We start from the raw sequence: 24838 nt of genomic DNA on the forward strand, positions 1-24838 counted from the left end.
CGTGCAAAACTTACCTGACATCACAGTTATAAAGGTTATATTTCCTATGTCCCCTTTATGCCGCCGTATGAAACGGTGTAAATAGGGTTTATTTAACTCGGACTACTATGTGCGTCGAAGTAGATTTTTTTAAACTTCGACGTACATAATTGTACTTCGAGGTACAGTTTTAACCGACCCTTGAGTGTTAGCCAATCAGAAGACGAGATATTTGACACTGAACATTATTATAATCATTATTATTTACTAGTTTACAAAAAAATATGCCACTATCGACCGCTAAATCGTTGATATTGTGCGTATTTATTGAATATTATTATTATTACTATTTATACCAAATTATGCGACTATCGACCGCTAACTCATAGATATTGTGCGTATTTATTGACCTGGCGTGGCGATTTTAACCTCTGGACTTATGCAAATAATGGTTGTCACAAAATACGACCAAACCAGGGAGGTCGTTATACATTTTTAATCCCGTTATCGTTTGGTAACTGTTTGGTTACCGTTGGAATTTCCTACACAGTAAAGCGCTGGACCGTGATACTCCACCCGCATGGTCAATAAATACTCACAATATGCTTGATAATTTTAATTTTATAAAGGGAATCTTGAATCTTCTTCAAATTGATATATAATCTATTTCAATGCATTTAATACTTGAAACTTCTTTTTTTTCAATTTTGATATTTTTTATTCATTTTGTCCTCAATTAAAAAGACATTTAAACATTTATTATGAACAAATCTTAAGGAAAAGCGGCTCAAGAGACGAGTATTTGATTGGTTTTTCAGAAAATGTGTACCCCGAAGTACAAATTGTACTTCGGGGTACAAATATATACCTCGTAGTGTATTTCATATTTGTACAAGTTTCGAAGTACATTATGTACTTCGAGGTACAAATGTATGTTTACCTTGAAAGCTACATAGAGTTTCGACCCAAATGATACGCCATATGAATAGTCAGATAAATGCGTCCGAGTAGTAGTTCTTCGTGAATGCGAATGTACATGTAAGGAAGTGTGAACCGGAAGATTCTAGTGCGCATCAAGTGTCATAAGATACCAAATATTAAAGGGGCCTTTTCACAGATTTTGGCATTTTTTAACTTATTCATTAAATGCTTTATATTGATAAATGTAAACATTGGATCGTAAAAGCTCCAGTAAAAAATCAAGAATAAAATTAAAAAAAGGAAAAGAACATTGCCCGGAGCAGGTTTCGAACCAGTGACCCCTGGAGTCCTGCCAGAGTCCTAAAGTAAAAACGCTTTAGCCTACTGAGCTATTCCGCCGAGTACACATATGCGACGTATTTTATACCTTATATAAGCAATCTTCGTAGTTTCACAAAATTTAACGACAAAAACAGAACTCTCCAAATTATACAATCGTTTCGCGTTGCAACGCTTTATAATTTTTAGGTTTTAAAATCGTCAAAAGATGCATATAATGGCTATATTAGACCATGGTAAATGTTCAGTATTACTGTGTCCTCACAAATATCATAACTAAAACGAAAATTTGCGAATCTGAAACAACTTTTTTCAATTTTGTCAATTTACCAAAGCGTGAAAAGATCCCTTTAAACAAGCATTTGTTCTGAGTGTGGGTGTTTAATTGTTTTCTTTTTGAGGTATCTACAATGTGTCGTCTTCTGTTGGTAAATATGTTAGGGCGCTTACTATTTATTTTAAATTCCTGCAATTATTTGGGAGCTATATGCATATATTGTATGTATTTAACACGTGGAACATTTTCGGTTTAGATGAATGCTGTTTAATACTCTATTGAGCAAAAAAAAACTGTATAATTTGCTATATTACAAGTTCCAGTGTTAACCGCCTTTGTTCACCTATAGCAAAACTACATGGCCTTTCAGAGAATTTCGTAGTTTTAAAACACATGTTCTGCCAAAAATATATATAATCGTGCGTTCCATAGGATGGGAACCAATGACTCTTGAAAGCAAAACCTGGAGCAATTTAATGATACTTTTGGTATGAAGCTAAATTTGCTTACCATATAATATGTATGTATAAAAATACATTTACATTATCGACTAAAGCCTTACGAGCAATGCAAGAATAGTCATCGCCATAAACACTCGGAATTTGCTGCTACTCCAATCTGTCACTTTTTATTTCGATGCAAAGAAAAGCCCCCACCTCCATTACAAATTGGAGCACAGATTCGTTTAAAACTATTTCCGCGTAAAATATTATATTGTGTACCGAAAGTGAAAACACTATGTTGAATTGTAAGAAAGCTGGTTCTCACAACATATTGGATTTCCATGGATGTTTATTTTAGTAAGTGTTAACTGAAGTTTAATTTTGATTATATTAGATGTGCAATTGCAATGTGACCGACTGTCAAAACAAATTATGCATATTTGCAATGTATTTTCGTGGTAGCCAGAATGATTGTAGTAAATGCTTTTGCAAGTTTGCTGTTTGATGACCGCTTAAGCGAACAGGCATCTATTCATTACTTTAGAACAAAACTTCGCGTTGTTTCATTATTACCATGGGTTTGCAAATCGGTTGAAAAAAATGGAGCAGTGAGCTTCGGATATTGTCTTGTGTTCCTAGATCAGCATTTTAAGTCAAACTCAAAGTCGAATACATTGTCATATATATATATATATATATATATATATATATATATATATATATATATATATATATATATATATATATATATATATATATATATATATATATGTAACTTCTGTTTTGTTTTATTGTGTACTACAAATGAAATATTGTGAGAGTTTGTTGAGGGGGGTAGCAGCTGGAGCAGGGTTAGCACTTAATTAATGCCGAGGTTCTGTGACTTGATACAGATAGCGCGCTATGTTTACAGCATACATAACAGATTTTCGTTTTTTATACAATTAATACTCTTTATTAGGAAAAATAAACCTACCAACAACGTATCAGGTAAATCTTAATTTATTAAAATATCACTATATGTAGTCATACTTTGCGATGTAAACACGTTCACACATACCGTTTAAGGTACAGCAAAATCAGTAGTGATATGTCGGATTTTATCGCTGAGTCACATGAGGTTACACGCTAACAAGGTATGTTGGTTGCATTTACGTGAATACATTTAACGAAAGATAATATGATTATAGGTGCTACCTAATTTACGGGCAAAAGCTTTTTAAGTTTTTTTGATAACCATGTATTTTTAATAAATATATTGACATGTTTGTGTTCAAAATATTATAATTGTTGCAATAATTAAGTAATGCATCCAAAAAAATCAATCTAAAAACGAGTTACATGTTCCTAGCTTAAAGATCTAGCATCTTATTTTTTTCTAGCCACAGGAATTTAAAGCTGGTTCGGTGGCTGTGGTATAGTGGATGGGGTGTCTGCTAACTGGCTTAGTCACTGGGAGGTCTCTGTATTGATCCCTTAAGTGGGTGCATTCTTAAGATAACCCTAAAGATATACAATGGCGTACCATTTGGGTTGAAAATCAAGAAGACCTACAAGGTAAAAAGAGAAATGTACGTCGATGTACAATAATTGTACGTCGACATACACATATAAAATACACTTCGAAGTATATATTTGTACGTCAAAGTACAATTTGTACTTCGACATACATGTTTGTACTTCGACGTACACATTTTCTGAACAGCCAATCTAAAAACTTGTCTCTTGAGCCGCGTTTCCTTCAGATTTATTCATAATAAATGTTTAAAATCTTTTTTTAATTGAGGACAAAATGAATAAAAAAATCAGAATGGCAAAAAAAAGCACATAGAAGTTTTAAGTATTTAATGCATTGAAAAAGATTATATACAAATTTGAAGAAGATTCAATTGTTACCTTTTTAAAATTAAAATTATTCAGCATATAGTGAGTATTTATTGATCATGCGGGGCGGAGTATCACGACCGTCCAGCGCATTACTGTGTAGGAAATTCCCAACGGTAACCAAACAGTTACCAAAAATTAACGGGATAAATAATGTATAATAACCACCCCGTTGGTCGTATTTTGTAATAACCATAACTTGCATAAGTCAGAGGTTAATTCCGTCACGCCAGGTCAATAAATACGCACAATATCTATGAGTTAGCGGTCGATAGTCGCATAATTTGGTATAAATTATAATAATAATAATGTTTAATAAATACGCACCCTATCTATGAGTAAGCGGTCGATAGTCGCATAATTTGGTATAAATAATAATAATAATAATGTTCAAAGTCAAATATCTCTAAAAGCAACAGATGTAAGGTGTCTTCTGATTGGCTAACACTCAAGAGTCGGTGAAAATTGTACGTCGAAGTACATTTCTCGTTCTACCTAGTAGGTCTTGTAGACTTTCGACTTCATGGTAAGTCATATAGACACTAAGTACTGGTCCTACCCAGGAAACAGTTTGTTTCATCAAATGTCTCAATTCAACTTGACAGCTTGCTAAAGCAGTTGCATTTAGCATTCAGAACACTGATTTAACATAATCAAAATCATGTAATGTGTCAAATCAATTTTGATTGACAAATTTGACAGGATTTTTTTTAATCCAACAAGTTTTAGACTGTCAAATAACACACACTACGTATTGAAAGCCATGCCTGGAGCTTTCGGCTGTATACCACTGACTTCATCAGAAGAATGATTTCTATTGTTGGGAAACGTTAACAACGCTAATTGTCTTCTTATTTATTATCAATGTATAATTATGTGTAACAACATACTTGTTTCACAATTTAAATATTTAATAAATACAGGTATCTTGCAGGTTTCTAATTTTCTTTCGCAAACTATTGTTGAATAGTTTACATTTTGTCGCCACTAAAAAACTAGCCATTTTGTAGCAATTCTTAAATCACAGTCTAAACTGCATACAATTAGCTCTATAGTTACAATTTGAATGCACATATTAAAATACATCATGTTATATCATCCATATGTTTTTATTTAAACATTCAAATAACACATAACACAGTACATATATTAAAAGGTATGTGGTATTTTGTGGAGATACAAAACACTTGCACATAAAATAATAGTTACAAAATAAGTAATACTAAAACACTGTCATCAATCTACAGTACAAGAATATTTACGTATATGAAATTACAAAGTGGTGTTATTTTATTACCTTTCACAAAAATAACAATGCTGGTTTTGTACTAGCCATAAAACATTTATCATGGATTAACAAGTAACAGCCAATTTATAAATTACTCAATAGAAAGGAAATCATATTAATTGCATTATGCATTTACTAAACAAGCTATTGCTACTGTTTAGAATTACACTATCTTACTAAAAATGATCACAACAGGTACATGGTGCTTTTACCTACTTGTGGGATGTTTTGTTTTACTAGTTTGACATTTATTGGCAGACACTTGTCGATATACAGACTAAATTTGCATGGGAACTTTCATAATTTTTCAGCATAATTGCCTTCAAATTTTTTAATTTAACAACCCTTTGACATTGTTTGCACATCTGATCTTATTATAACATAGCTTATTTTTGTTTATAGATAGACAGATATAGACTTTTCAAAGTTCTATAAAAGTTCACACATGTTCCATCCAAGTAAACCAACAGAACCAATAAAGATCACCACAGGTAATAACTGTGTGTATAGCTTGTATAGCAGTTTTGCTGGATAGAATGGCTTGTGTGATGCCCAGCTCTTGCCTTGGCAGAACAGCTTCTAAGAACGGAAAACCAACAAATATCTTAAAATTTGATCAATAATGCAGACAATTTATAAATGTTTTGTGTTGATTTCGAATTTGAAAGATTTTTTACGCAAGATTGTGGTACGAAAATCCAACGGTATCGGATTTTGTGGTTTAAGGCCTAAGCTTATTATAGTGATATGTAACCTTTCGGGATATCGGTAAAGTGCGAGCAGACGAGGTGTAAATACGTTTAAAATTAAAGCTAAAAGACTAAAAAGTTAGATCGGAATATCTTTAAATTTTGTGAATAAATGTGTTTCTGATGGATAACAACGACAACTTACCAGAATATTGCTCCTGATCACACGTAAAACTTCTTTGTGAGAGCGAATGGAAAATGTGTCACAAATTCTGACAAATAAACAGAAGGGTGTCGTAATTGATATACCACGAGAATACTGGAAGAATAGAGAATCCAACTATAAGGCTTAAAAAAAATATTTTTTAACAAGCGTTTGTGATTTTTCAGGATAATAATAACAATAAGATATTGAAAAGATCAAAGCAAATAAATTCGACAGTAATCTGAGATTCGGCAATATATTTAAGACGGGTTATGTTCACGAAAATTGTGTTTGGTAAAGACTGTCACTATATGTAGTGAACCAGTCTTCGGCTTATACCCACTGAAGATGAGTATTCAGGGGAGATAATTGAGTAATGACTTAATTTTGGAACGGTTGCGAACAAAAACAAATAATGCGAGAATATTTAGTGCGATTCGCTACATAATTATGATGCCATTGATAAAAAATTTCCTGAGGTATGTATTTACATGTGATTTAGCATATGTCAAAGTGTTTTTGATTTGTTCAAGGTCATAAATAGCATCGCGAAAATATATGTCGCGTGGCAAATGTGGTATTCTTATGTTATTTTATGTCTAAATTTCCATATGTATAAACGGTCAACGCCCGCTTCGCGGGCTTTTGCCCGTATTATATTTATAAAGTGTTGCTGGTACAGATCTAAAGCCACTCAATGTCAAACATGTTCAAAGTAAGGACAAATATAAATATAAAGAAGTGAACTATCTGTCTTATCGTGCGTCAGAGTTTATATTGAACGGTCTGGGTCAGAAATGTGTGATAAGCTTTACATTGCGGGGCTGTGTCACTTAATTGTGAAGCAGTTTTACCGTTTCTGTTGTTGTTGTTGTTGTTTTCAAAACGTTTAAGCCGGTGATATGTGTATATTTCTTCATACACAAAACAGACAAATATATCGATACGCTAAAAACGGGAAGCACACACACCGTATAGCCTAAAGGGTGTATTCATTAAACAGAAATGTAAAGTGGCTAACCGGGGTGAAAATACACGCGACTCCTTGCCGAAAACCACGAACACGACTCCATTTCGTAAGTCAGTTCCAACTAACCTCACTTAAAGACAGCTCCGGAATGCGCATGCCATCCATGAAGGATGCGTAGAGAAAAAGTAAAAGGTTGTACAGTTGTTGAAAGGGTTTATTCCTAAATATAGACACGCATCAAAACGATGCATATTTTTTTATGAATTATATTTATCAACTAGTATTGTTTAATTGATGAATCAGGTAAAACAATTATAAACCATACACGTCTTGAGATGGATTTTAAAATAACGCCTATACCAATGTCTTACCACACTTCAGTTGCGTTATCAAAATTGCGTTCAGAGATACATCGCCTTTTTAACTATGTTAAAATTCAATACTAGTCCCCATGAAGTCTCTTCATATAAATTTCACTCAGTGCTGATACAAAGAGTCCAATCTATTAGACAGCTCGTTGCTAAAAATATACCGTGTTAAAAGTCTCCATTTAATATCTCCATTTAATATCTCCCTTTGTCTGTTTCGTTTTTGTTAAGAGTATTTTTTTGCATCTTACATACGTGCGGAAATTCTGTACAAAGAAATTAACTGATCATACATATGGTCTATAGCCATATTCCAAACAATATCCTAGTTTATTCGCTCTATGTATGTGTGCGTACGTTCGTGCGAGCGTGTGTGTGCGTGTGTTTATGTGTGGGTGCGTGCATGCGTGTGTGTGTTTATTCGTTAACCCTCATAGTCTATTGAATTCGATTTGGAGACACAACAATTTATTTCAAATGTAATTTCGTAATTCAATAATAATAACGTCTTGACAACGAAACGAAACAAATATTTCGTACATCCCACGCATCTACGCTAAACAAAATTCGAATATTACAAGATTTTATTAAAAATTACAATATATATATATATATATATATATATATATATATATATATATATATATATATATATATATATATATGTAGTGAAACGTGTTGAAACGATGATTCGTATTTATTTGTTTAAAATTCATACTTTTTGTAATAATTGTATTTTGTTTGTAATTGCAGACTTAACAATTTGGATATGGCCAATTTTCAAGACGTTTTTACTAGCACTAAATATATATCGAAACTGGATGAAATGCCATTTTGCACAAAGCCTTGCTAAGGATGTTCTAACCGATGTCGTTGAGGCAGAGATTGAATCGTTTCGTATTCAGATACTACACCATGCTCAAGTCACTACGCTTCAGCCACAAGGCACAGTATGTTACAAATGCATGACTCCTAATGTTATCAAATGCCCTACAAAGACAGTGTGCAAAACAAAACATAAAGGCTGTAAATTTCACAACAGTGTCGCTCTCAGTAACAGAAGATGTCCAACAAACGGCATGTGTGATAGTGTATGCAAATCGATCATCGACAATCATCGTTTTAATGGACCTTCCTGGAAAAATACGGACGCAACCCAATGGTGCACGATCGCGTGGTCGATCGCTAAATGTTACATGCCCCCAGATGGTTATGAGAATGTGAACACGGCTCGTGATACCGATTTTAACGGCATCGTGAATATCATCATCAACTGTATAAAATTCCAAAAGTACTTCAAAGACGACCTAAGCAAATCTGCCAACATATGTACAAAGGTAATATCTTTTTAATAAGATTTTGATGATTAGTGTTCTCTTCTCGTGCTTGCATGACTAATGAATTTGTGTTATTCTTCAAGGTCATTTTCCATGCTCAAATAATGTGTCTCTTTCTGGTCCTTTTTAACATTTAGTACGGTGTTTATCATTTTATAACAATGGTTCATAATTATATACTTTTTCTCAACATTATATTTTCTGAAACTGATATGAAAGACAATTAATCAATTTATCTTTTTAGGTTACAGACAAGTGCAAAACGCTAAGACATTCTCCTACTATGACGATTTCTGGTGACGAGATGTATCATTTTATAGACACCCTTGTGGGCATTCAAAATGATTCAGTAAACGTGAACAATCATTCTAAATTTGCTGAGACAAGCCAGAAACTACTTAAGGTAAAGACGCATACATCAATGGAACGTGTATACATTTGGTGTTTTCAAATAATTTTAAGATTCCAATTGTTAACACACTTTGCAATAATGGTTCAGCGGCGATTAATAAGGTTATGTTAGGAATTTGGAAAATTAAGGTGTTTTTTGCTGAAAACACCCAGATCAAGATGAACAAGGCGTGTATTAGACACGCATCAACTAGAACTCCTCGAGTGCCTAGCATATCTCAAACTTCAATCTAATGTTTATTTAGTGATGGAAAAGTTCAAAAGAATTACGCTAAATCACTGGTATCGTCGCTAAAGGACTGTCTGTGATTAACACCTTCATAAGAAATTCAGAATAAAACCAGAAAAAAAGTTATTTTCTCTTAACCGTTTAAATATTGTATTATTAAGTATCTTGATCTGACAGTCCCTAATGTAATTCAAGCTTACCACTCCACGCACCATTCACATCTCCAAAATATCAAAGTTGTCAAATTAAACAAAAGTTATTGACCGAACACCTGGATTTGCAGCTTCTGTTAACAAATAATTAATTATACATAATCGATCACTTGTGTTTGGTCTTTGCAAACCACTTAGTTGTGTTTTATCTTTGCAAACCACATAGTTGTGTTTTGTCCTTGCATACCACTTAGTTGTGTTTTGTCTTTGTAAACCACTTACGTGTGTTTGTCTTTGGAAACCACTTAGTTGTGTTTATCTTTGCAAAAATCTTAGTTGTGTTTTGTCTTTGTAAACCACTTAGCTGTGTTTTGTCTTTTCAAAACTTAAGAGTCATTTGGACATCTTCTTCTGTGCAACTTAAACATATTTTACTTTAGACCACCAGGAACAGTGAAGCTACGTTTTATCCCGAGGCGCCTTACATAAAGCCTAATAATTGGCCATATATATTAATAACAATATCTAGAATTACGTTTCATTTGTTTTGCTTTTGCATTTTTAATAGCCATCTGTTTATTTATTTTTAGAAAATGTTATAAAGACCTTTTTTATTTTCACATGGTAATACAATTTATTCAATTTTGTATTGTATATGTTTATATTTCAGTTGAAAACAGATGCATTGGGGGTTTCTGCAACTGACATGAACAGAATGTTAGAAGATGCGCTATTAAACCTAACCACTATGTTCAAGAGCTGCAGCGATATAAAGCTCGAGGACCGCGACTTTTTAAAATTACAACATATGCTCAATGTGGCAGACACGTTGCACAATCTCACTGGGGATGTTCGAAACCGCATAGAGCATGCTCTTTCTGAGGAAAATAATGAAACGGCGTCGTCGAACAAAACGATTGGCGCTGTTGCGGCTATTGTCGCAGGGGTTGCAGGAATAACAGCGGAATCAATAAGTGTCGGCGGAGCTGGACCTGCGTCGATAGAAACCAGCGAGGTCATGACTCCAGCATTTCAAGCATTTACAGAAGAACCCAGCATGGTCATGTTTGAAGCATTAACAGAAACATCAATTAGTGTCGGCAGAGCTGGACATGAGTCAATAGGAGCCAGTATAGCAGCACCTGCGTTTGCTGGATCCAAGCTGCTTGCCTTTAGTTTGGCAGTAATGGGCACGTTAGCATCACTATATGTCTGGTGTCGATTCCGTGAGCCAGTTCAAAACGAAAGGATAACACAAGAGCCCTCAATGCCAGAAGTAAACGATCTACATCATATTAGATATTTGCAAGAAAGGGCTATTTCATTACGGGAACAAGTTCAACAACTGGTTGACCAAAGTCATTAAAAGCACGCCAAAAACAATTCAATTTAATCAAAAATTGCAAAAGGTCTTCTGAAGAAAATTAATTTCCATTAAGGGAAATATAAACTAAGAATTGTTTTTTTTTAAACACGCTATTTTAACAACATTTTAATGTGTTTATGTGCGACGCTCTTGAATTTTTTTTATAAATTAGACTACTTTTGGTACAAAACTTAGTGAATCTAGATGTAATAATTGGTGATGCTGCTGCTCTTGTTTATTATATTCTAGCATCAGAGACATGGCATTCGGTTTTTGTGAAACGGATTGTGCATGAAGTCACTGTTTTAATATACAAATGCAAATACAGTAACTTAAGTTTTACGCATGGGCGTGCAAGAGTACGGCGAAAAAACCTATATGGTCTTCGACGGTGGACAATAGGTTGGGACCTTTTATTAAAAAATACATAAAAACCAAATTTACGTCTTTACCAGACATAATCTTTTCATTTACGCTTTGCGCATTAACCATAAGGCTATCGGTTAACGTCGAATTGTTGCATGTCTACACATTAAGATATATAGGCGTCTTAAACAAATATGTTTTAATTATGCAGATATTTATTACCGAAATCTGATCCTGGTCACCTAGGAAAGACTCAAGACGCTTTTCAACTATTTATAACTCTTGCTTTTGTGCAATTACCACGTAGGGGAAACCGAATTAATCATTTACAATTCCGATGTTTGCCTGCTTACCAAGTTCATAAATACAAGTTTACCATAAAGTGGTGGTATAACATCCGCTCCTCACCTAGAAGATCCTGGGTCAACCCCAAAACCCGCTCACAATTGTTTTCAGTGGTACATGCATACAAAACGGCAATATATTTCCAATATATTTAGTAACACAGTTGTTAATTTAGATCATTCATAACACAATTCTTGGTTATTATACACACATTTTTATAAGATATATCAATTTAATTTAGTAAAACGGCAATAAACACAAGTTTCCCATCATATAGCGAACAGTCTAAGTCTATCCGGATAAATTTATTATGTCGGGTATTTTTGTATTATAACTTGAGAATATAACAATGAAATAATTATCTATTACATGTAAAGAATGAGTATCGTATTCATGAGATTGAAAATAAGGTTGTGCGTTTATTCATATTCATCTTATCCTCTCTGAAGTAGCAAAATAAACGTAATATTTCAAAATATAAAAAACTATTTGTTCTTTGAGAGTGTACAACGAAAAAAAAACTAATAGAAATTTTATTATATGCCATTTCTTAAAAGTTTCTAGTTGTCTGTGATGGTTTGTTTTCAACACATTTTATTCACAAACAACTGGTATGCATTAGGGTAACTCGCCCTTTAGTCGATTTTGCCCTTGAGTCGGACATTTTTATCTTTGTATTTTTCAAAGGACAAATTTGTTTAGCATGATTTGTGACATAATAACGAATACTTTACCCTCCATATTCAAAAGAATTAAAATTTTGAAATAAAATGTTATCAAATATTATCTCACGATGAATTTGGATTCGTTACAGTATTGATATCTTCTGGTGACGGAAAATTTTTAATTTTCGATTATCTTGATTCCATCGGCATTTTTGTCGGATACATTTCACAGCATTCACTTTATATTGAAAGCATAACCTTATTCTATAATATTAAAACGTATTTTTCAGTGGTTCGCTAGATATTGTATAGGTTTTGCGGTACACATTAATTACAACTCAATAAGCCCTTGAGGCGACCGCTATTCGCCCTAATGGCGAACATGAGTTTATGTGCTGGCAGAGGAATACGGATGAGAATTAACCACAAATTCATTCCAATTAACATGACTCGATCGTAAATTGTTCCGTTGTTGTAAAGGCCGGATAGACACATATAAGTGACCATGTCATTTTTCTATTATTAGCTCTACTGGCCGAAGGCCTGTAGAGCATATGTCATGGCGTGGTTTCCGTCGTCCGTCCGTGCGTGCGTGCGTGCGTTAGACTTTTTCTTGTTTACGCGATAAAGTCCACAGTTTTCATCCGATTATTTTCAAACTTTTTCAGTATCTTTATATTAATGAGGACTCGAACCCTATTGGAAATGGGTTACATCAGAGTAAAAAGTCCAGAATTATCTCCCCTTGAATTTGAGAAAATTGTGAAATAAGGTTTGTTTACGCAATAAAGTCCACAGTTGTCATCCAATCATTTCCCAACTTGCACAGTGTCTTTATCTGAATGATGAGTCAAACCCTATGGAAAATGAGCAATATCGGAGTTATAAGTCCAGAATTATCTCTTGAATTTGAGAAAAAAATGAAAAGTAAGTTTTTTTATGTAATAAAGTCCCTAATTTTCATCCAATTTTTGGCAAACTTACACAGTGTCTTTGTATCAATGAGGACTCAATTCCTTTTTAAAAAAGAGCAATATCGAAGCAATAAGTCCAGAATTACTTCCCCTTGAATATGAGAAAATTTTGAAATCCCGCTTGTTTACGCAATTAATTTCACAGTTTTCATCCAATTATTTCCAAATTTTCACAGTATCTTTATATCAACGAGGACTTGAACCTTATTGAATATGCGCAGTATCGGAGAAAAAAGTACACAATAATCTCCCCTTGAATTTGAGAAGATTCTCCTTGTTTGCGCGATGATTAAGTACACAGTTTCTTATTTTTCCAAATTTGCACAGTGTTTATAGCAGTAGAGCGATTCCGGCCCTCATGGGCCTCTTGTTTAATAACTTATTTTGTCAACATGTTGACAAAAGAATAAACTTATACAATCAACACAGGGCTTTTACTGGGCAATTTTCATTTTTAATTGTTCGCTTGCGAACAACTAAGGTTTATTTCACGCGTTTTCAAGTCAGCTTTTTTAGCTACAATAAAACTAATAACTGCCGCATCCCACCGAGAAAGAGTTGTATAATTTATGCCAGTTGTTTCAGTTATTCAACTTTATTCATTCACAAATGGAAACATAATGTGAATATCGTGTTAAATGGAATATTTTTGAACGGAGCGTATATAGAACAGAACCAATAAACAATGTTTGAATTAAACGTGTCGTGGAAGATAATGTAAATAATAGTAGTCCACTATTTGCTGCGTCTTTATCACGTGGTATTTTTGCTCAGCAAAGGTCATTTATAATCTAAGGGTATTAATAGATGCGGGTAAATATAACTTTTGCTGATCAACAAGTATATAGTGGTATCGAGAGTCCAAAACACTATCACGCGTCTGCTGCGTAACCTCGTTGATATTGCTTGCTACTACAGCGAGGTTAAATTTGATATCTCTTGGAAACGTTATTTCGTGCTCAACAGGAAGCAGCGATGGCTCATGTATTCTCAATTGCAGGGGTGATAACAACGCATTAGTATAATGTTATTCTTGTTTATGAAACGTTGAGCATGAGTTCACCAATAACTACAGGTATACTAAGACAACAACAAAAATGTTTTATAATCGCTAAAACCGAATTAAACAAAACAACTCAATATAACAAGAAATTTCTTTTAAAAATGTAGTCGGCATTAATGCTTACTTTGAAATAAAATTTGAAATTAACGTTTCGAAATAATTAAATTCAATACAAAAGTTTCACCATTGCGTTTTTTTCGCTTGTTAGTCGCATATTCACCGTTTTGTTATAGTCAAACCACACATTAGTGTAAGTAGATAAAATTATACTACGGGAGTGCGCATCATGTGTCCTTACGTGGCTTATGATGAGTTTATTTCTTCACCATCGAAAAAAATCGTTTGTTCATATTTGATTAGCACGCAGTTTTAAGCCACACTTTAATCGGCGCGTCATGCGAAAATGGGTATTATGTCGTTTCGGCCAGCGTAGCTCAAGCCCAACCTGTGCATTTGCGCAGTCTGGTCAGAGGAGTTGATGTCCGCTATAAAATAACTTAGGGTGTTATGGTCTCATTATGTATTTTCTGGCCAGATTGAGAGTTGCGCAGGCTGGTTGGGCTATATATATGATGCGCGCATATGGCATCAGACCCATTTTTGCATGACGCGGGTCTTTAAAATATTATTGCGAATTGTAAATTGCACATTTAAGCACAATGCTTTTCGATAGAATATTGAATTTAAAATAGCAAATATATCAAACTGGCAAATAAGGGTAGCCTTATTCAGGCGTTCAAGAACAATTTCTAGACGTGCTGACTGAGTACGGCAAACATTTGTGGTTAGATAATTAAACGAATTTCCTCTTATTGTGACACTATATTATTTCGGTAGTGTTTGTTTTTTGATCTTGGAAACAAAACTGTGTTTATCGATAGTCAAATATTTCTACCCCTGACGATTGAGTAACCGAGTACAGACCCTGTAATTATGCGAGATGGATAATAACGCGTAATTGTAACTAGGCCACAATGTGTGTTGTATGAACATACAGAGACTAGTCCGGAATTCCTTAACTGAACAGTGCTACATCCGTTACGCTGTGCACAGACACAGTGATGCAGCCAAAGTTCAGAAGATTTCACTCGAATCAGCCTATGATATATTCGAATCAATTCATTCGAGTCTGCTGGCATTATGTAAAGGTCAATCTGGGTAAAACAGCTACGCCGTGAAAGCGCATTAGTGTTCTAAACCGATGTTCAGGCCAGAGACTGGTTGACAACGTGTGAAATGCTAGGGTACAAGTAATGCATAAACAACAAGGTACGGGTCAACAGGGCTGTCTTTATAATTACCTAATTCGTGAGTAAAAGTATTGCTCACAGATTTATTCTTTATTAATTTTCATCAATTATCTTATTGTTTATTTTGAATATGTTTATGGTGTCAAAAAAAGTTTTGTGCATATTCTTAGTGCGATAGGTATTCGATATTCCAACAATATTCATTTAATATGATGGTGATTGCAAATTTTCTTTTATATTTATTTTCTTATTATACCGATTACATCATACTTTTTATGCTTTCAGAACGTCAAAAATGGACATATTGTTATTTTGTCTCAGTTATCTCTATAACATAAATAGGATGTTACACAGTGCATACACATCTCGACTGGTACGTTAAGGCACAATCTTTATAAATTTGAATGGCTTGTGTATATTTTAAACTTGCGATTAAAAAAGCTATAACCTAATTTTGACAAAAATGAGTTGCGTCTAAGATTTTGCAATAGCTAACAACTTCCGTTCCTTCAGCGCTTTGGTTATAAATAGAGGGAATGGATAACCAAATAAATGCAAAATACAAATCTGTGTCCGTGTTAAGGGCGAATGTGTCCGTCTCATGGGCGAATTCAGTGGGTATTATTAATCAACTATTTTTCAACGAACATAAGCTGGGAATCAAATAATTATATGTAAAATAGGTTCGTTCGATATGACAGTTAAAGCCTGCACAAATTGAGTCCCGGCTTTGATCATAAAGCTTTTTATTATAGAATAATTCCGTTAACCCGTCCGACTCATTTATGCCTAGTGGACTCTCCCATCCTTCTATATTGGATCAATTTATTTCCAAAATTAGGGATATCTAGTATATTTATTTCTATATTTAGAATATATCTTACAGAAATTCCTTTACGCAAACAGCGAAGACCCTGATGAGACGCCGCATCATAAATGGGTTAAATTGTTTTAACACTTAGATCTACAAGTACTATACTGGATATAAATGTAGAAAATAAATTATATGTACAATGTAGTATGTGTGTTAAATGTGTAAAATTATAAATCGCTTTAAATCAGGTAAGTTTATGTTTGTATTTACGTTTGTCTATTAAATTTGTGTTGAGCCTTACTGATTTTAAATTAGTTCCTTGTCATAAATAAATAAGGTTTCGCTTTTGCTGGTCAGCAGAAGTTTCACTAAGGGGAAATTAATAGTGTTTGTGTGTTTCTTTTCGTTGTATGAAATATATTTATTAGTTGTTTTTCAAATGCATGGCGTGGTGATGGATTTGAATTAAATTTCAAAAACAATTCTCAAAATGTGACATTAACACATTTGTTAATTAAAAATTATCAATTAAGATATAAAATTATACAATTGAAATATTTATCAATGTTACATGTAAGTATGCAACAATCGGATTTTTTTTGCCGGAAATAATTTGTAATAAATAATTATTGCTATTGTTGTTAAAGAACCGCACTCCCATAACATGCTTAGGTACATAACTTCATATATAAAAGCTATACATGGAAATATTGCATGAGGTTACAGGATTAAATGGAAATTTAACGAATGCTACGTGATAATTTCGCATTATCGAATCATGTGCAACAATCCACTGCCTTGTGTTGGTGGTGGATTAAGCAGTGACACTTTTAGGGCCCACACCCCAGGCCCCTAGTTGGCCAAGTGACTACTAGAACGTCAGTGCCCAGTCGATTTCATACGGTTTTGTAAACAATAAATGATTGTCTTTTGGTAGGACAATGTCACGCCTTTAATCGGACCAGAGCATGGATATACAATAATTGGCTTTGTGAAGTCATTAGATGAGGCTAAGTGAGTAAATAAAATCGTTCGTCATTGTCTCATGTGGCCCTTGAAAGTCGCGAGGCCCATAGGCTGCTCTTGTTGATAGGTTGGGGTCATGTTGGTAAACAAGTAATGATTTCTTAACTTTGATTTCTTAATACATAATCTTTTTTGTTAATATTATTCTGCAAAATATTTATTTAAGTAATGACATAAATTTGTCCCAAAGACAACATTGGCGGGCGCTGGAAAATCGTAGAAGTGGTAAAATATTTATGAATTACATGCACATGAGTATCTCGTTATTCACACTCACAAAAGAAAATTCAAGAAATGTGTAATTTCTCACAAACAAGTGAAAAAGGAAAGTTGAAGCAACAGAAATTAACACAATTCTTTTGACAAGAAAGCGGACAGAGTAATGTAAGCTCAGGAAATGACCAATTGTTAGGTTCGCGACCGAAGGATGTCTCAAATAGTGCAGACGCGAATGCAGAATCGGACACATCTTTTATAACCAGTGTATATAAACAGTTTAAAACAGTTTCAAAGTTTTACAGTTAACTATATTTTTGAATTTATTTCTTCAATTTTTAACAAGTTCAGGATAGTTTCAATGTGAACATACGTTAAACATATTCCTAGTTTATACAATGTTAGTTCTTAAAAGAGATTTGCGTGTGTTTAATTAATTTTATCTTAGAGTCCCCCTGTTTTAAATGTAAGAGGGGATCAAGTTCCCCTTTTCCTGAAAGCGAGGGGGCCAGAACCCCTATCTTAGTTTTTTTAAATGCAACCCTGCATATCTCCAATGAGCAACATCGGATGCTAGCCCAAGCCAGTTGTAAAATCATACCTGTCAAGTCTCACGGTTTCGCCGTGAGTCTCACGGTTTTGACATGCAATGACGGTCTCACGCTGACTAAGTAATTTCTCACGCATTTATTCAAAAACAAAAAAATGAAAAAAGTAATGTTTTGATTTCATAAAATGTCGTGTAATTACTACCGAGACGGGTTAGTGGTTTCTAACCTAAATAACACATGTACCGAAAACTGTTTAACGGTGTTAATGTATCATTATCACTTCTCCACCGGTGTCTATGTAAAGAAAAAAAATCGGCTGCAAATTGTCAGCAAGTGGCTCACCAGCGAAGAAAAAAACTTCTCCGGGTCGCTGAGCTGTACGTATGTACTCATAAAAGCTCAGATCATTCAAGAAGAACTAGCAAACAAGTGCTTATTTCAGAAAAAAATAAAAGTCGTAATTTTGCTCAGAAAATAGCCCCAAAAACGCACCACAGATTTGATTTCTTAATACACAATCTTTTTTGTGAATATTATTCTGCAAAATATTTATTTTAGTAAGCATCCATTTTCCCCGGAATCTGCAACACACTTTTTAAATCGGTCTTTCAAGTTGCATAGCGACCGTAAAGGGAAGTTGCTCTTATCTACTGTTTAAGCCAATCAAAATCGATGTTTCTTGGGAAATAAGTTTATAGTTGCTATAAATAATGTCAATAATGTTTAGGTCCAGAAAGGACGAAAACCAAAAAGGCCGCATACCAAAAACGTCGAATACCAAAAAGGCCTTACCAAAAAGGCCCCAAAGCGTACCAAAAAGGCCAAAAAAATGAACCAAAAAGGCCTTAAAGCAATTATTGTTATTTTAGGTTTCAAATTGTGTTTACAAACAAATACACATAAATCAATATGGAATAAGTCATAAAACAGGTATGAAGTTTAATACAAATATTGTATAGCCTTTTTGGTATAACAGGAGGCCTTTTTGGTTCACTTATGCGGCCTTTTTGGGAAGGCCTTTTGGGTAAACGGCCTTTCTGGTATTATTCCAATAATGCCATAACTCCACACATGTAATTAAATGACAATTCCGTACTGGTCGATTCGATAACGTTGAATCGTAACATCTATAGGTCATTACACGGAACGCTTCAGTGATTCGGTTATCACGTAAATCGCCGAGTAACCCAAATGTTAGAAAAAGTCTGGTCGCAGTGTAAAGCGTGACAAATAGACTGATCCCGGAAAAGCACGAGAATAGAAAACCCCCACTAATCACCCCGTTACAAACAACGCTGGTCCATTATATCAACCAATGATAGCTTCATTTAAATAATAACGGTTGATACGGTGTGTGATTTTGAAAGGATTATAAATGTGTCATGTTTATTTGTACCTTCAGATTAGTGTGGTTTTCCAAAAAGTTGCTTTTTCAGGGATACATATATTAAGACATTAGCCATGTGGATTAACGACCTAGGCGGTCGTCATTATCCCCTGGGGCTTTTCCGGTAAGGGTGTTATCTGTGAAATCTTATCGATGTTTCTGGCGATTAATACGGCCTGAAAACAGGCATTTAGATTGTGCATTTGAAAAGCATAGGGTCTAAAAAAAATCAATCGCCGATTTCATGAAAATCTTATTTTTAATCGCCAGTCAGGAATTGTAATCGCCAATGGTGATTTCGGCGATCGGTAACGCTAACGTGACTCAGAGTTTGTAGTGAACGGTCCGGGTCATATATGTGTGATAAGCTGAACATTATAGGGCTGTGTCACTTAATTGTGGAGATGTCTGTTTCTGTTGTTTTTTGTTCAAAACGTTTAAGCCGGTGATATATACATAATTATATATTTCTAAATACACAAAACTGACAAACGTCTGTTTACGCTAAAGACAAAAAACGGGAAGCACACACGCCGTAGAGCCTTAAGTTAAGGGTGTATTCATTAAACAGAAATTCAAATAGCTTAACGGGCTGAAAATACAGGCTGCTTCTTGTCGAAAATAACGAAAACGACGCCATTTTGTAAGTCAGTTCCAACTAACCTCACTTAAAAACAGCTATGCGCATTCCATCCATGAATGATGCGTAGAGTAAAAGTAAAAAAGTTTGCAAAGTTGTTAAAAGGGTTTATTCCTCAAAATAGACACGCATCAAAACGATATTGTTCTTTTAATGAATAATATATATCAACTAGTATCGTTTTATTGATAAATCAGATAAAACAATGATAAACCATAAACGACTTGAGTGGGATTTTAAAAGAAGACCTACACGAATTTCTTACCACACTTCAGTTGCGTTATCGAAGTTGCGTTCAGAGATACAACTATCTATGTTTAAAGGCGATACTAAATACACCGTGTAAAAAGTCTCCATTTACTATCTCTCTTTAACTTGTTCGTTCATGTTAAGAGCATTTTTTTGCATCTTACATTCGTGCGGAAATTCTTGACACAATATTTAAATTGATCATACTTATGATCAATATCCATATTCCAAACAATATCCTAGTTTATTCGCTCTATGTATGTGTGCGTGCGTGCGCGTGTGCGTGCGTGCGTGTGCGTGATTGGTTGGATGTGTTGGCGCGTGCGAGCTGTTTGTGTTGATTCGTTAACACTCATAGTATATTGAATTCGATTTGGAGACACAACAATTAATTTAAAATGTAACTTTGTTATTCAATAATACTGGTTTAACAACGAAACGAAACGCATATTTCGTACATCCCACGCATCTACGCTGAAAAGATTCGAATATAACAAGATTTTATTTACAATTACATTATATATATATATATATATATATATATATATATATATATATATATAAACGTGTTGAAACGGTGATTCTCATTTATTATCCCCCGCCATAGGAGGAGGGATATTGTTTTGGCCTCGCTCGTCTGTCATTACGACCGTCCGTCCGGCACTTGTGTGTCCGGAGCCATATCTTGAAAGTGCTTTGGCGGATTTCATTGAAACTTGGTATGTGTATATATATGGATAATAGGATGATGCACGCCAAATGGCATTGTACACCATCAGTTAATAACGGAGTTGTGGCCCTTTGTATCTTTAAAAAATGCTTTTTTATATAAGCTTAGAGCTTTATCTGCATTAACACATGCGCCATAGTCATGAAACTTGCCATAGTTGTTCTCAATCATCTTGGGGTGCTTCACATTCAACACACATAATCCTAGGGGCAAAGGTCAAGGCCACACATTTGAGGTCAAAGGTCTCAAATTTGATGAATTATTCATGATTTAGTCACCCCTTCACTATGCATCAAGGGATTCAGTAATAACTGTCCACAATTGTTCTCCATTATCTTGCAGGGGATATCAATTCAACGAATTTGTTGTTTGTTTAAAATCCATACTTTTTATAACAATTGTATTTTGCTTGTAATTGCAGACGCAAGCAAACCAAAATTGAAGCATTGACAATTTGGATATGGCCAATTTTCAACACGTTTTTACTAGCACTGAATATCGAAACTAGATGAAATGCCATTTTGCACAAAGCCTTGCTAAGGATGTTCTAACTTGTGTCGTTGAGGCAGAGATTGAATCGTTTCGTATTCAGATACTACAACATGCTCAAGGCACTACGCTTCAGCCACAAGGCACAGTATGTAACAAATGCATGACTCCTAATGTTATAAAATGCCCTACAAAGACAGTGTGCAAAACAAAACACAGAGGCTGTAAATTTTACAACAGTGTCGCTCTCAGTAACAGAAGATGTCCAACGAACGGCATGTGTGATCGTTTATGCAAATCTATCATCGACAATCATCGTTTTAAAGGATTTTCCTGGAAAAATACGGACGCAACCCAATGGTGCACAATCGCGTGGTCGATCGCTAAATGTTACATGCCCCCAGATGGTTATGAGAATGTGAACACGGCTCGCGACGCCGATTTTAACGGCATTGTGAATAACATAATCAAATGTATCGACTATCGAATTCCAGAAGCACTTCAAAGACGACCTAAGCAAATCTACCAATATATGTACAAAGGTAATATCTTTTTAATAAGATATTATAATGAATGGCGAGGTTTATTGTTCTCTTCAAGTCCGTGCATGACATATAAACTGTTTTTAAAAAGGTGTCTCTGTCTGGTCTATGTAACATTAAGAACGATGTTTATCATTTGATAAAAATAAACAATGGTTCATACTTAGATACTTTTGTTTACAGAATAATATTTGCTCAAACTGAATTTATATAAAAATAATAAAAATTGATATTTTAAGGTTAGAGACAAGTGCAAAACGCTAAGACATTCCCCTACTATGACGATGGCTGAGCGTGTGTTGTTGTAGTTTATTTACAGGTCTTTTCCGCGTCTTCACGACTACATTATGTATCGACCTGCCATGACGATGGCTGATGACGAGATGGGCCATTTTATAGACACCCTTGTGGGCATCCTAAATGATTTAGTGTACGTGAACAATCATTCTAAATTTTCTGAGACAATCCAGTAACTACGTAAGGTAAAGAAGCAAATATCAATGGAACGTGTAGACATTTGTCAAAGATTCAAAGTGTATACACACATTTTTGCAAATATAATTATAATGATTTAGCGGAGCGGCGAGTAATACGATTGTGTTAGGAAATTTGAAAATTAAAGTGTTTATCGTTGAAAACACCCAGATCTGTATGAGCAGTGCGTATATTATCCAATCATAAACTAGAAACTCCAAAGAACAAAGCATAACTCAATCTTCAATCTTATGTTTAATCAGTTTAATCAGCAACGATACAAAAAATGTAACGTTATTCTATTAAACTTTTTCATAAAGTACAATAGAATAACGTTGCATTACTTGTATCGTTGCTAAAGGATTGTGTGTGAGTTAAAAACACTACATTCAAGTCAGCATAAAACCGAAAAAAAAGTTATTCGCGGGAAACAATTAAAATATTGTATTATAAAGAACCTTGATCGGACAGGCGCTAATGTAATTCAAGCTTACCATTCCACGCATTATTCATGTCTCCAAAATACCCAAGTTGTCAAAACACACTAAAGCTATTTTCCAGAAACCTTGATAGACAACTTCGTTTGACAAATGGTTAATAATAAATACTAGTATTCGGTCAGTTGCATTTTGTCTTTGCAAGCCACTTAGTTGTGTTTTGTCTTTGCAAAAAACAAGTGTCATTTGGACAACTTCTTTTGCGCAAAAAAAACATATATTTTAGTCTAGACCACAAGGGAACAATGAAGCTACGTTTTATCACGAGGCGGCTTTTATAAAATTCATCTGATCAGTTACCATATATAAATAAAAACACACACTTGTTCTTGAATTACTTTAGAATTTATTTTGGGTTTGTAATTATGTTTTTATTTTAAGTAAATGTTATAAAGCTTCATTTTATTTCCGCGGGGCAATACGATTTATTCAACATGTAATTTACATGTTTATATTTCAGTTGAAAAGAGATGCATTAGGGGTTGCTGCAACTGACATGAACAGAACGTTAGAAGATGCGCTATTAAACCTAACCACTATGATCAAGAGCTGCAGCAATATAAAGCTCGAGGACCGCGACTCTTTAAAATTACAACATATGCTCAATGTGGCAGATACGCTGCAACATCTCACTGGTGATGTTCGAACCCGCATAGAGCATGCTCTTTCTGGGGAAAAGAATGAAATGGCGTCGTCGAACAAAACGATTGGCGCCGTTGCGGCTGGTGTCGCGGCTATAGAAGGGGTTGCAGGCATAACAGCGGCATCATTTAGTGTCGGCGGAGCTGGACATGCGTCAGTAGGAGCCGGTATAGCAGCAGCTACGTTTGTTTCGGCTGCTGGAACCCCGCTGGCCTTTAGTTTGGCAGTATTAGGCGCGGTTGCTGCGCCTGTTGTGCCAATCACGTTAGCATCACTATATGTCTGGCGTCGATTCCGTAGACCAATTCAAAACGAAAGGATAACGAAAGAGCCCTCAACAACAGAAGTTGAAGATTTGCAAGAAGCGCTATTACATAACGGAAAAAGTTAAACAACTGGTTGAACAGAGTCATTTAAAGTCCTCAAAAGATAATTAAATTTAAGCTTACACAGAACATTATCTTATGACGGAAAATAACTCTCAGTACAGAAAAGAAAACACGGTTATTCGTTTTTAAACAAAATCAGTTAATGGCTTTATGTTCGACGCTCTTGGAAAGAATCAAATGTATATTATACCGTACTCTTGGTACAAAACGTAGTGTACTTCTAATTTAATATAGATATTATTATTAGTGATGGTGCTCCTTTTGTTTATTATATTTAAGCAACAGAGACATGTCATTTGGTTTTTGTGAAACGGATTGTGCATGAAGTCCCTGTTTTAATATACAAATGCCAATACAGAAACTTGTTAAGTCTTCCGCATGAACATGAGAATGGCACAAACGCCTATATGGTCTTCGACGGTGAAACATTGGTTGGGACTTATTATGAAAATAAATACATAATAACCAAATGTACGTCTTAACCAGACATCATCTACTCATAGGCTTTGCGCATTTACCATAAGGCTATCGGTTAACGTCGAATTGTTGCATGTCTACACATAAAGATATATAGGCGTCTTAAACAAATATGTTTTAATTATGCAGATATTTAATACAAAAATCTGATTCAGGTTAGCTAGGGAAGTAGTGTATCTATCAACTAACGCACT

The 24838-nt window shown here is 34.5% G+C and overlaps 1 protein-coding gene and 1 long non-coding RNA gene across 2 annotated transcripts; both read left to right on the top strand.

Moving 5' to 3' along the window:
- The first annotated feature begins 1589 nt into the window (after positions 1–1589).
- On the top strand, positions 1590–24637 carry LOC127834690 (uncharacterized). Its single transcript, XR_008028060.1, has 4 exons — positions 1590–1667; positions 21556–22165; positions 22474–22595; positions 23597–24637. It is a non-coding gene; the product is annotated as an uncharacterized LOC127834690 (long non-coding RNA).
- On the top strand, positions 8178–11307 carry LOC127834688 (uncharacterized). The gene is made up of 3 exons (XM_052360712.1): positions 8178–8700; positions 8945–9103; positions 10163–11307. The coding sequence occupies exons 1-3, from the start codon at positions 8185–8187 to the stop codon at positions 10856–10858; spliced, it is 1371 nt and encodes a 456-aa protein (XP_052216672.1). The 5' UTR covers positions 8178–8184; the 3' UTR covers positions 10859–11307.
- Positions 24638–24838: the final 201 nt, after the last annotated feature.

This window comes from Dreissena polymorpha, chromosome 6, assembly GCF_020536995.1.
Source record: "Dreissena polymorpha isolate Duluth1 chromosome 6, UMN_Dpol_1.0, whole genome shotgun sequence".
NCBI lineage: Eukaryota > Metazoa > Mollusca > Bivalvia > Myida > Dreissenidae > Dreissena > Dreissena polymorpha.

Bases quoted from the DNA above. Each gene is read 5' to 3' on its own strand.
- LOC127834688 (XM_052360712.1), top strand. From the start codon at position 8,185: ATGAAATGCCATTTTGCACAAAGCCTTGCTAAGGATGTTCTAACCGAT. The intron at 8,701-8,944 runs GTAATATCTTTT...TTATCTTTTTAG, and splicing joins CTGCCAACATATGTACAAAG to GTTACAGACAAGTGCAAAAC. The intron at 9,104-10,162 runs GTAAAGACGCAT...TTTATATTTCAG, and splicing joins CAAGCCAGAAACTACTTAAG to TTGAAAACAGATGCATTGGG.